We start from the raw sequence: 14,270 nt of genomic DNA on the forward strand, positions 1-14,270 counted from the left end.
ATTACTATTATACATTTTATACATACAAATTATACCCTTCCACAAAAAAACATTTTGTGTCAGGCAACGCTTGGTGACCGTGTCAGCGTGCATGCGCCTGGCCCGCCACAGGAGTCTCTACAGTGCAATGGGACAAGGACATCCCGGCCAGCCAAACCCTGCCCTAACTCAGATGACGCTGGTCCAATTGTGCATTGCCTCATGGGTTTCCCGGTCGCGGCCAGCACGGGTCTCGAAACAGCATCATTATCAACACAGTTTGCACTGCGATGCAGTTTCTTAGACCGCTCGGTAGGCTCCATCAACAAAGTATCAAAATACTAAAATACTGCACAGGACTCTTAAAGAATTTCATTTAATGTTAATTGTATTTTGATCACAGAAACAATGAGAAAATCTGGGCCCGAGCCCCAAGAAATACATTTGGGCCAGATAACTCTCACCGAAATCGGCCGAGCCCCAAGTAATACATTTGGGCCAGATAACTCACACCGGAATCGTCCCGAGCGCAATCCTAGCCATAAGTAATACTGCTGAAGGCGGCCCAGACTCGGGCCACATCACATCAGCCGAATCTGACTCTCACCCGGAATCGGCCCAGATCCACTGTGCTAGCTGGGGAGACTGCTTTGTAATGAATCTTAATCACCAAAGCTTTATTAAAATATTACGTTTGGCAGCGGCAAAACAGTGAGTGGACATCCCCTTTTTATCTATGTAGGCTATTACATTTTTCTTCCCATCTCCTGGTCTTATTTTGGATGTGCGTGAAAACCCCTCCATGTCGGCTACATGTCCATATGCCCATCATGGAATGAGAGATGAGATTATCCGGTGACACTCATATTTAAAAACATTGTAGTCATTTTCCTGTAACAATTGCTTGTTTTCCATTTAGTTTAATTAAAAACCAGGCCCTCAGTAGGCTAGCCCTCAGTAGGCTAGCCCTCAGTAGGCTAGCCCTCAGTAGGCTAGCCCTCAGTAGGCTAGCCTTACCCTACTTTAACGAAAGCTGGTTTCACAATAATGCGTCGGATTTATTTGTTATCCTGGCCATACATTAGAAGTAGCCTATCCATAAAAGGTGTCTAAATGGTCTACTCGTCATGCTTTTGCATTATTAATAATAATTAATAATTTTACCTGCAGTGCTCGGCTTGTATCCATCCCAATTTCCAAACATGCGCTCCTCCAAATGTTTTTAAATGATTCAGTCCTATAATGCCGTATCAACGGTAGGCCTAGGCTATGTCTTGCTTATTGAGAATGTGCCTCACGCATACTATACATTTTACAGGAGCCTAGTCGTTTTTATTTGAGGAGAAGTGCAATGACAAAAGGCCTGTACTTGTTAAAGCCAAATACAACAATAGTGACTGTCAACACCAGCCATTTTATTTAACAGTTAGTTAACTAGGCAAGTCTTATTTTACAATGCCGGCCTACATATTGAACAAACACTGGATGTTTTTTTTTTTACTGTTGCGATCAGTTGTTACTGTAGCATATGCAATATAATAAACTGTATAATCAATTCACAATGGACTCGGACAAGAATAGTCCTTGCCCCCAGACGAGTAGATGATAACGCAAAGACCATCAATAACCTACAGAACTTGAGACAAACGCATACAATATTAAGCAATGGAACACCTTGATTGGCCAGTTAGTGGCCAAGCCCAAGTCACACCTATGACAGGCCTTTCGGGCCACCAGCAGGTATTGCGCTCATAATAACGGCTGTGAAAACACATTCCCAGTCCTACAGCGCTACCGCCAGCACTTAGATTTACTATTGCGTTAGGTTTGTTAAAATAGAGCACTAGAGCTTCTATTCTGCTATTGTATTTCTATACCTGTTGGAACAATATGCATTATCAACATGCTTGCTCCAGCTTTGTAATGTATTTTATTAAAGGAGTAATGGTATTGATGTGAAACCTGCAAAACCAGTCTATGAGGAGAAGTTGAGTAGAAGTTGTTTTGGTAAGCAAGTCTGGTGAATGAATGTCAAATGGAACTAGTTCCGGTACAAGAAAACCTTTTTCTGTAATTGGTCTGCCCTGTCTCCTCACCTCTCTGTCTGGCCTGTATGAAGAGACAGGCCCGGGGTCTAGATAACATGGGGCGCGTCCACTCCATATCTCTCTCTAAACATCCCTATTTCTCGATTTTTCTCTCCTCATCTTTCCTCATTTCTCTCCCATCTCTCCCTATCCCCTCCCCCCACTCCTCGCCATGCCTTCCAATCCCTCTCTCCCATCCCTTTCTCCTCATCATTCTCCCTCCCTCCCTATCATCCAAACCTCTCCTCATTCTTCCCCATCTCTCCCCTTCTCCATCTGCCACATATCCTCTACCGTTGTGGCTCTAATGGCGTATCCTTACTTACGGATCTCACATCCTCTTATGTCCGCAGACATACTTCAACGATAATATCCTCACCCTGATCCGGACGCTGGTGACTGGGGGAGCCACCCCGGAGCTAGAGGCTCTATTGGCCGAAGAGAACGCCCTGCGAGGGGGCTACAGCACGCCACAGACACTGGCCAACCGAGACAGGTGTCGTGTAGCCCAGCTAGCCCTCTATGACGGGCCCTTTGCCGACTTGGGGGTAAGTGGATGTTTAAACCGAGCGGACACATTTTTGCACTCCCCAGTAGCACCCAATCCTGCCTGCTCGCCTCCTAGCGGCACTTAATACAAAGTGAAGAACAGAGAACACGCAAGAGGGGCTCTGTTAAGGAGGAGGAAGGGAGGGTTCTGGTGTGTGTTATGGAAAGGAATAATGCAGCTGTCTGAGAATATGCCATGAGTTATTTTACTTTTTCATTTATCAGTGTATTGTTTATATATCTTGGGTTAAATGTTTTACAGTTGTTGTCAATAGTGCTTCAGATTCTGAAGGGGCCATATTCTGAAGGGCCATGTCACGAAGTGAAAGGATGTTGTTCTGTGTCATTTCCTGCATGATTTAAATATCCTTTACACTGTATATTGTTATCTCCACAAAAACACTCAGCAGAACGTATCAAGGGCACTGCAGTTTTACATTTGCAAAGACTTGAATTATTTTGTCACTTAGATAAATGATTACACTTTATTAGAAAACACACCCTGATGTTTTTTTGTTATTTGTTGTTTTCCAGGATGGCGGTTGCTATGGAGATTTGTTTTGTAAAGCGTTGAAGACGTACAACATGTTGTGCTTCGGAATATACAGATTGAGAGACGCTCACCTCGCCACGCCTAGCCAGTGTACCAAACGGTGAGACCTGTGTATCTTTAACATCCATCTCTCTCACCTCTCAAGGCAGTTAGTGTCACAACATTAGCTGTTTTAATATCAGCAACTGTATGATTGTCAGTGGTGGAAAAAATACTAAATTGTCCTACTTGAGTAAAAGTAAAGATACATTAATAGAAATTGACTCAAGTAAAAGTCACCCAGTAAAATACTACTTGAGTACAAGTTTAACAGTATTTGGTTTTAAATATACTTAAGTATCAAAAGTAAATGGAATTGCTAAAATGTACGTAAGTATCAAAAGTAAAAGTATAAACCATTTCAGATTCTTTATATTAAGCAAACCATGCGGCACAATTTTATTTTATTTTTTATTGACGGATAGCCAGGGCCACACTCCAACGTTTAGACATAATTTAAAAACAAAGCATTTGTGGTTTAGTGAGTCAGCCAGATCAGAGGCAGTAGGGAGAGGCAGTAGGGAAGTTATCTTGATAGGTTTGTTAATTGGACCATTTTCCTGTCAAAATGTAGAGTACTTTTGGGTGTCAGGGAAAATGTATGGAGTAAAAATTACATTATTTTCTTTAGGAATGTAGTGAAGTAAAAGTTGGCAAAAATATAAATAGTAAAGTACTTAAGTATTTGTACCCCCAACACTCTATCTACTTTGTGCATGACACAACTCATTTTTCCAACAATTGTTTGTATCACAATTCCAGTGGGTCAGAAGTTTACATACACTAAGTTGACTGTGCCTTTAAACAGCTTGGAAAACTCCAGAAAATGATGTCATGGCTTTAGAAGCTTCTGATAGGCTAATTGACATAATTTGAGTCAATTGGAGGTGTACCTGTGGATGTATTTCAAGGCCTACCTTCAAACTCAGTGCCTCTTTGCATCATGGGAAAATCAAAAGAAATCAGCCAAGACCTCAGACAAAAAATTGTAGACCTCCACAAGTCTGGTTCATCCTTGGGAGCAATTTCCAAACGCCTGGAGGTACCACGTTCATCTGTACAAACAATAGTACGCAAGTATAAACATCATGGGACCACGCAGCTGTCATACCGCTCAGGAAGGAGATGCGTTCTGTCTCCTAGAGATGAACGTACCTTGGTGTGAAAAGTGGAAATCAATCCCAGAACAACAGCAAAGGACCTTGTGAAGATGCTGGAGGAAACAGGTACAAAAGTGTCTATATCCACAGTAAAACTCAGCAAGGAAGAAGTCACTACTCCAAAACCGCCATAAAAAAGCCAGACTACGGTTGCAACTGCACATGGGGACAAAGATTGTAGTTTTTGGGGAAATGTCCTCTGGTTTAATGAAACAAAAATGTAACTGTTTTGGAGGAAAAAGAGGGAGGCTTGCAAGCTGAAGAATACCATCCCAACCATGAAGCATGGGGGTGGCAGCATCATGCTGTGGGGGTGCTTTGCTGCAGTGGGGACTGATGCACTTCACAAAATAGATGGCATCATGACGAGGAAAATGATGTGGATATATTGAAGCAACATCTCAAGACATCAGTCAGGATGTTAAAGTTTTGTCGCAAATGGATCTTAAAAATGGACAATGACCCCAAGCATTCTTCCAAAGTTGTGGCAAAATGGCTTAAAGACAACAAAGTCAAGGTATTGGAGTGGCCATCACAAGGCCCTGACCTCAATCCCATAGAAAATTTGTGGGGAGAACCTAAAAAGTGTGTGCGAGCAAGGAGGCCTACAAACCTGACTCAGTTACACCAGCTCTGTCAGGAGGAATGGGCCAAAATTCACCCAACGTATTGTGGGAAGCTTGTTTGACCCAAGTTAAACTATTTAAAGGCAACGCTACCAAATACACATGATGTAAGAATTGTCTGTCTCATGACATTGTCATAAATTGGGTCACCCTGTAGGCTCCAGAACAGGCCACAGAGGCTATAGACTCTCTACCGTATAGGCTACATGATTTTATGGAGTGTTGGGGAAGCGCCACAGTGCTGCATCTCAGAACCATGGAGAGGTGGGCTGGGCATGGACAAGATAGATATTTTTTAAGCCCCTGTCCTTGTCAAAGTGGGCACAGCTTATCATGGGACGGCATCAAATCCAAATCAAACTTTATTTGTCACATCCACCGAATACAACAAGTGTAGACCTTACCACACAATGCTTACTTACAAGCTCTTAACAAACAGTGCAGTTCAAGAAGAGTTAAGACAATATTTACCAACTAAAGTAAAAAAAAAAATGTTTAAGTAACACAATAAAATAACAATAACGAGTCTATATACAGGGGGTATCGGTACCGAGTCAATGTGCGGGTGTACAGGTTAGTTGAGGTAATTTGTACATGTTGGTAGGGGTGAAGTGACTATGCATAAATAATAATCAGTGAGTAGCAGCGGTGTACAAAACAAATGGGGTAATGGGGACTGTAAATAGTCCGGTGGCCGTTTGATTAATTGAATTAGTTGGAGGTGCGTCTTGGTCAGTTTAGCCCGCAAAATGCCGCCATCTTCAATCTGCCACTCTAGGTCAGCTGCCTAATCATGCTTAATGGGCGGGCTGGCCCTGCCTTCAGGGCAGAGAAGCATTTTGATTTGAAGTAAATCGTTGTTTTTTTTTATCTTGTAACTGATTAGTTTTCAACCCCACCCTGTTAACTTTCTATTTTGCAAATAGACACTGACTATACAGTATTGTTTGGTTCTCTCTTCCACTAACTCCTGTCCTGTATACAGGTATGTGATCACCAACCCTCCGTATGAGTTTGAGCTGGTCCCCACAGACCTGATCTTCTGCCTGATGCAGTTTGACCACAACGCTGGCCAGTCCCGGGCCAGCCTCTCCCACAGCTCCCACTCCTCCCATTCCTCCAGCAAAAAGAGCTCGTCCGTCCACTCCATCCCCACCACCAACCGGCAGAACCGCAGCAGCAAGGCCCGGGAGGCCGGCCACAAACAGAAGTAGGTGGATGAGATATTTGTTATGTGTGTGTATGTCAGTCTGTGTTTGCTCGGGCATGAGTAGTATGTGGTGCCGATCGAAGTTTGGTGTGGGTGTTGTGTCTATGTAGGGTTGTGGCCAGAGTGTGTTTGAGCGCGTGGGTGAGACACTGTTTGGGTCAATTATCCATATTTGTGTGTTTGTTGGGGTTTGTGTTTTGTTTGTGAGATTTTGTGCTCAATGTCCACATCATGTTTGTTGCAATTTTTGCTCTATAACCATCAGCATGTGGTCCTTGCTCTCAGCCTGCCTCCATAGCTACCATGATCTCATTCATGGAAACGTTGATGTGCATTATTTTCACAAATAATATTTGCCGAGCAAAAGAAAACACTTCTTGTTTCCCGCTGACCTCATTGAACCTGTTTTGAACATTCATTTAAGAACTCAAGATACCACTGAAAGAAGATGAGGAACCTTGACATAGAAAGACCTCTCATATGTTGTCTTGCTACAAAGCCGGTGACCGGTATGCCAGCTATTTTTTTGTTAGATCGGTTAGTTTCTATACGACACAATAATTTGACTCGTATTGGCATAGCCTTCTTATATGTTGGTATTTGTACAAACAGTATGGCATGGTTATGGATTTAGCGTAACACGATTTAAATAGACAAAACTTTACAGGTTGTCTATGAATGAGAAACATCATTCGACCATCTTTGTGGACATCTGTCTGGTTATTGTGTCTGTTCTGTGTCATCGCATGTCCATGTTCCTAGTTCTCAATCTCAAATGCTTATTTTTAGTTCTGTTTTTAATTTTGATATATTTTCCATAGTATGGAATAAGACAATATATACATTAAGTTATATTGAGCGATAAGTCCTTATTTTAAAGCTACTCAGAGAATTTGATTATAATGGTGATATATCATGCTGCCAACACCACTCCCTGAACCGTGTTAGATGTTTTAGGTTCATTCTTAAGATTAAATACAACAGATCAATTGTAATGTCTTAGTGTCCTTTGAAATGTTCCTTAGAATTTACCTTAATTTCCTCTTCAACATTGCATGTTAGGAAAGTGAATTGTAGTTGTTCAGTATCTAGAAACGTAGAAAGGGATAAGGGAACATTTGACAAGTAGGGTCGGGGTCAATTCAGTAAGTAAACTGAAATAACATAAAACATACAAAAGTGTAAAAAAATATATATTTTGGCTATGGGGCCTCATATTAGAAAATAGGATTTTGGTTTGATAAATTGCAGACAGTGTCAGTGCTTACATAGAGTACAGCAAGAGATCCAGTCATATCAGTGATTGTGTTTTAGACGTGTTATTTGCCTTGTAGATTGTAATACCATACTTAATTAGATTACCTACTTCTCTTTCTGAAGTGCAACAAGGATGAATAGAATGAGTCAAGGTATGCAAGTTAACGATTCTGCATGTCCTACTATTACTATAGCACCCTTAACGTGGGGTTCTAATCATAACTTTGTCCCTGTGGAGATTGTTATGACATGGGGAGGTTTTGTAGTGTTTTTGTTATTTTCCTGTAAGGATAAGTCATCACGCCTCAGTTTAAGTTTTGCTTTCAAACAACGGAAAGCAAAATGGCTGCTGCTGCCTCTGCCCTCTCCCTGTCATGTCCAGGACCATCTCTGCACTGCATGAGGTCCAACGTTTCTCCTCTACTTCTCTTTCTGTTTTACCTCCTTGACACCTTAATTCACCTGATGATGATTTTTCTTAGTTTTCTCTAGACAGAGCCTCTATTTTGTATAATTTCCTTATTATTTATCATGTTTTTTAGTTTGCTTTATTTCAGCTTGAGACAAATTGCATTGTGTGAAAGGTCTGTGTGTTTGCACATATTCTTTCCTATTGAATGCGATCAGATGCTTGATGTTGTCCAAGTGTTCGAAATACGTTGTAATCCAGATTCAGTATTACTCTATCAACTAGAGCCACAGAGACAAGGTGTTTCCTATCACGGACGATGTAACACACTTAACACAAACTGTCGACGCTACCTAAAGATCATAGCCCGGGTATCGATATGAGTAGGCTCGAAATCTCAAACTGACACCTCCCCGAAACGGGAAGGCATGACAAATATGAAGTCTAAATTTCAGAGGTATATGAGGCATTAAGTTGTGCACTCATAACCCTGTGGTGGTTTTAGAGGACAGACATCTTACTTCACCTTAGTTTAAAACATCAAATGCTTGTTCTGTAACACACTAGCCGGAGTACTAAGCAGAATGCCCACACACGCTCACATTCACACAGACACACATGCACACACTCACCAAAGTTGAAATGACTTTATCTGGAAGGAAATTAAGTAACTGATCTGAAACCTATGGTCCCTCATGGCGTTTTGGATTGGATGGTCATACATGCTATAAAAGACTGCTAATTAAACTGAGACAGTAATATATCACATGACACCATGTAGATTATTGAACACTAACATTTGGTTTTTGCCCCATCCCTCCGCAGAAAGGAAATGGTTTACAGATGAACCAGAAAATGCCTACCCACGGAACATTCAGATCAAGCCCATGAGCACTCACATGGCCAACCAAATCAACCAATACAAATCCACTAGCAGTCTGATTCCACCAATCAGAGAAGTTGAAGATGAATGCTGAAAACCAGGCCCACTTGATGACTCGTGAGAAGTCTGGATGCTCTTTCGAAAGGAGAGAAAGGGAGATGACAAACGGGGATGATGATGTTGATTCATTGGTCCTCACTCATTCTACAGATCAAGGGTTTGACATAAACACCACAACTTGAAGGGACCTCCTATGTGTATACCTTTAATGTTACTTCCATGCTCTACAATGGACAATGTTATATTTACCAATCTTCCATAGAGATGTACATAATGACAATCAAATAAGGATTGTTCATCCCCCTAGCACTTTTTAAAATTATTTTAAGAGTTGAAAAAGAGAAGAAAAAGTACTTCCTGTCATTATTTGCAATAGTTCACATCTTTGTGTGACCACACTCCATGGCTACTGTAGCTGAGGCTACTACTGGTTGATGGAGGATGAGGGCCGCGGCAGTTTTCTCATCACAATATCATAACATCTCCAAAAGATCCAGAAAACCGGCTGGGGTTCACCGCTCACCACTCATACTCCCTATCTGCTTCTGTTCTATTTGCACAAAAACTGACCACCTTCTTTTGCAACATGACGACTTGAAACATTGGTATCGTCCCAAAACAACTACCATCACAGAAAGTGTCAGCTTAGGGTATGCTACTGTATGTCATCACACTGTTGAGTAATCAATTAATGCATTCCAGTCCTGTAGAATGGGATCATATTGAAAATCAGGTGTCTTGAGACTCAGAGTACAGTAAGAGACAGTTCTTGGATAAGCTGGCTGACAGAGTATATAGCTACGCTGTACTTACATCTGTTCTGGTGATATCACAATGAATATGGATGATAGTGATGTCTATGACAGCGTTTCAAGCTCCTATCATCGCATGGTATGTCCCTGATCCCTTCTATAACAATAGAGCGCAGATGAGCACCTTAAACTGAAAACATAAAAGGGATGAAAGAACAATCTTGTCCTATCCCTTATGTGCAAACATGAAATGGGTGAATGGACAACCTTGTCTCGTCCCTGGCGAAAACATGAATGGGGTGAAAAGACAGCCTTCTCTTGTTCCTTGTGTGGACAGACGATGCATATGGTATGTACATGCAATGTGTGTACTGTACATGGCAGCGACGTGTCCCCTCAGTAAGAACATTGGTGGTACATCTGAGTTAAATGCACAAATTGGTATCATCATCATCTCTCCATCAGTGTGTCTGTGATGGTGGTTCAGCCTCTGGGGGAGCATCATGTGGGATCAAGGCTACAATCATCCAAGACAAATAGGAACTAGATCTGTCTGGGGGTTGCGGATCAACTAATGAACTAAATAAACACGTTTCTATACTTCGTCACATCACCGGTAATACACCAACTATGATTGAGCTGAAGTTTTTTGTTATAAACATTAGCTGTGTGCCCTAAAACTTTAGGGAAAGCTTTTAAGTCCAAACCTTTGCCATGATATCTTTGGTGAAAATTGGGATTTAAGAATGAAAGAATAAGCATCTAATTTGAATGTTTTTTATTTGTTGAGACATTTGGAGAAGCAATGCCACATATTGCGTAAAATGGGCATCAATGGGTCCTCCTTTGACCAGAACCACTGCCTGGAACAGGGTTGGTAACAGAGGCAGTAAAGAGCTTGGATGTTCTCCGCTCCCAATCCTGATGCCATCATATCACCTCTAAACTCTATGTAGGTAAACGTTAGGGAAAAGCTCAATCATAGTTTGGTTTAAAACGATGTCGCTGATGACTATGAAGAAAGCTGGAGAATGCTGCCTGTGTTCTTCATGTTATCCTGGTCATGGCTCAAGTGTGTGTTCAAAATGGACAGATTTAGTTTTGATCCAAAAACAACCCAGACAGAGCTGCAGCCTTGGAAATGAGAGGGATTGGAGTCACAGATGATCCAACTAAAAACTAAACCTGGCTACTTTATATAAACAAACATGATTATGTTATATCCATATGAGCATACTCATTTTCTACTTATTATTACACATGACCTAGTGAATAATGCTTTATGAAAGTAATCCATTATTAATAGTACCAGGCCTTTAATTGCATATAAGATTTTTATTCCCAAATGAATTGCTTTATTTAACATAATCCAACCAAAATGATGAATATAAATTCTGAAATACTTATAATTAGACATGCATCATTGAAGAACAGTATAAATCCTCTCTCCTCTTTGCAACAAAGACCATCCCTGAAAGTATAGTCATTATTAAAAGTCAATATTGTATAGGAGATTACCTAAATTTAAGCTTTTGTCTTTAACTGTTGAGTGCTCCTTAAAACATAGATGGGCTTAGTTGAAGGATCTCTGTAGCTGTATTGATAAACCTTATCGCTGTGTATAAGACTGCTCATTTTCATCGACAAGTGAATACGAATACAGATGTGTGAGTCAAATGGAAATGGGGTAAAACAACTTGAGTTTCAATGGGTGTAAGTAATACCCAGACAGAGCCAATCGGAAAGGTGCATGAAGCTGGATCTGAGGCGTTCAGCCATTTGTTCTCTTCTGAGGGGGAAACTGTGTGACCTTCACTATCAATGATTGACCTAAATTAGGTCTCTTTCTAAGGAGGGATACACTGAAGTATTTATGTGCGTGTATACTGTATACTGTCATTCTCCATGGACATGTTTCAAACTATGTGACAGAGAGAGATTGTTAGACCATCACCAGGTTGTTTGCAGTGAACAGATAGCCATGATAATATAGACAAAATATCATGTATTTCTAAAGACCTGTCATTCGCGAGACCCCCCCCCCCCAAAAAAAAAATATGTATGTCTATCTAAATATGTTGTGTAAATTCCTCCCATTATATAGATCACATGACTTTCTGAAGCAAAATGACCTGAGCTTTCTGTCTGTCTATTGGGTGTGTTGCAACTCTACTGTGGGCTCATTGACATTGTCCTGAGGTGAACTTTTGAATTGTGATTACATTGTCGTCACACTTTGTAGCAAGTAGAATTATTTTCAGAAAATATGTGAGTAAAAATCTGTATAATTGGGTTGTTAATAATATACTTGCTAGCGTGAAAAATAAGAAATTGATATTTGATACTGACAATTACTTAATTCATTATACATAGTATTGACAAAGGACAAAATTATTATTTTGCCATATATGAAAAAAAGAAGAAAAACTAGACTTTTGAAATGAAAGATCCTTTTCCACATTGCAACAACACATTTGGAAAGAGCCGGTTTAATTTGACCTGGTAATATCAACCATCACAGAGATGCAGACATAGGGTAGCACCAATTCAGCAAGGCATATCACAATAAAGAGAGGACATACTTAATTTTACTGTTCTTGTTAAAATAGTTTTTTCTTATCAGGTTTACATTCCATTTTGTCAGCTCTAGTCAATGATGTTACCATAGTAATATCCATGGATTGTTTGAAACTGTCACTACTGCTTATTGATTGTTTACAGAGTTTTCTTTTTTGTATTCAGAAGTACTTAAATACCACTTTACTCAGAAATCAAATGGTACAAATCACAACCCAAAGCAGACACATACTTACAGAATAGTCCATTTCATTGTATCTAAATGTTTGTTTGTTTTTTCAATACGTGTACCCACAATTTGTGTGACTGGTTTGACTCAAACTGGAAAAAATATCATAACACTGGACTGAAACCTGTTCTTACATTCTAAGGTTTTTAAGCTTTATCTCTTTCCAGCGCAAATACTCCACAAATCTAAGGTACTGCTCTATACCATATCATACGTTTGTATTAGATGTTGAAGTCTTTGCAATGTACGCCTCTAAAGTTTTAGAGTGTTTTGAAGTGCCATGAAAAGTGTTGTTGAACAAGCATCGTCCAGTCATTCACAGACTCACTCACTTATTCAGAATGAGTAAGGGTTGAATTAGTTCCTCTCAGAAAGGGAAGTAAATGTATTCGAGTATGGCATCTTATACTGGCATGGGGAACATCCAAGCCATCAATGCCTCCATGCCAGTAGAGTGCCAGGCAGTGCTGTAGGTCTAAAGGAGGGCCTGTTTGAAGACCCACTATAGCAAAAAGTGGCATTGAAAAGGAGGGAAGGGTACATGGGGCAGGGACACTGCTCATCAACCTTCAACATATCATACATCTGTGTTGGTCGTACTGTCTGTAGCCTAAGGTACCTAACTTGTTGTTAGGAGACTGCAGAGAGATATGTTAAAACATGTTTGTTGTGTGGTAGAAGGTATGAATGACTGAAGGATGCACAGAGAGCACAGGCCAGGCTGTTTCATGTGCTTGAGAACACCTGTCTGTGTTTTAGTCAACTTAAGAGGTAGGACTATGAAACTTCACACATTGTTTCATATTTTTGTTAATCTATTTTCTTGCTGTAAAGGATGGATATAACTTATTTGCTGGAAAATGTACTAGATGTAATAAAATATATAATACTATGGGGGATTTAAGTCTTAACAACACATTGAAATTGCAGTTGGCAATTTTGAAGTTGATTTTGATGGAGGAAAAAGAAATGCAGTTTTTTGTGGGGGGAGGGGGGGGGCTGCCTATCAGTTCAGATGGAATTCAGGACATTGCTCTCACATGTCACATATCTGATTCTTTGGCACATGGTTATTGCAGGAATCGGGAGTTTGAAATAGCCTACTTAGTTTTGTCGAAGCGAAAATAGATATATGAAGAATTTGATGGTGCTGAGTTGATCTACCTGACTCTGTCAAATATAATCTGCTGATAAATATACTGTCTTGTACAAAAAGTTTGTACATAAATTGTACATGATTTCTTTTTGTATTTTCTCAAATTAAAATGGATGTATTTGTGTTCTAAAACTGGAACGTCTCCTCGCATTTCCTTCCAGCATTAGAAAATGTGTATATTCCATACAGTGATGCATGTTAGTCTTAAGCACTGTACAGCATTGGGAGAAAGTAGACCATAGTCAATGACAATATACTAAAGTATCACAAGGTGTTAATATTCTGTTTAATAATACTTAATTCGACAAGGGGCAAATATACATACAACAGTTAACATGAAATGTACACACAAAACAGCTTGTTGATTACAAGTTCTCTCCATCACAGCCTCGCCCTGGATGATGTCCTATAACAGCAGACTATCCTAATGTTACACATTGAAATATAATTAGAACATATTAAACCTCTGTGATCCTACAGTTTCCTAGATGCTGTGTCATATACATTGACACACGTAAAAAAAATATATATTTACACTTAACAAAAATATAAACGCAACATGTAAAGTGTTGGTTCCATGTTTCATGAGCTGAAATGAAAGATCCCAGACATTTTCCATATGCACAAATTCTCATTGGTTTACATACCTGTTAGTGAGCATTTTATCCTTTGTCAAGATAATCCATCCACCTCACAGGTGTGGCGCATCAAAAATCTGATTTAAACAGCATGATTATTACATAC

The 14,270-nt window shown here is 40.1% G+C and overlaps 1 protein-coding gene across 24 annotated transcripts in view; it reads left to right on the forward strand.

Moving 5' to 3' along the window:
• Nucleotides 1-13,661, forward strand: part of kcnma1a (potassium large conductance calcium-activated channel, subfamily M, alpha member 1a) — a 277,460-nt gene extending 263,799 nt beyond the window's left edge. For 10 of the 24 annotated variants that reach the window (XM_031835538.1, XM_031835539.1, XM_031835540.1 and 7 more), the window contains 4 exons: nucleotides 2,420-2,614; nucleotides 3,150-3,268; nucleotides 5,979-6,203; nucleotides 8,695-13,661. In XM_031835538.1, the coding sequence (XP_031691398.1) occupies nucleotides 2,420-2,614; nucleotides 3,150-3,268; nucleotides 5,979-6,203; nucleotides 8,695-8,716 (561 nt within the window). In that variant the 3' untranslated portion in view covers nucleotides 8,717-13,661. Of the gene's footprint in view, nucleotides 1-2,419; nucleotides 2,615-3,149; nucleotides 3,269-5,978; nucleotides 6,208-7,583; nucleotides 7,613-8,694 lie in introns of those variants that run through there. The other 14 variants (XM_031835531.1, XM_031835534.1, XM_031835532.1 and 11 more) reach the window with 3 other exon arrangements.
• The last annotated feature ends 609 nt before the right edge of the window (nucleotides 13,662-14,270 follow it).

The sequence above is a fragment of the Oncorhynchus kisutch genome, linkage group LG11 (genome assembly GCF_002021735.2).
Source record: "Oncorhynchus kisutch isolate 150728-3 linkage group LG11, Okis_V2, whole genome shotgun sequence".
Lineage (NCBI taxonomy): Eukaryota > Metazoa > Chordata > Actinopteri > Salmoniformes > Salmonidae > Oncorhynchus > Oncorhynchus kisutch.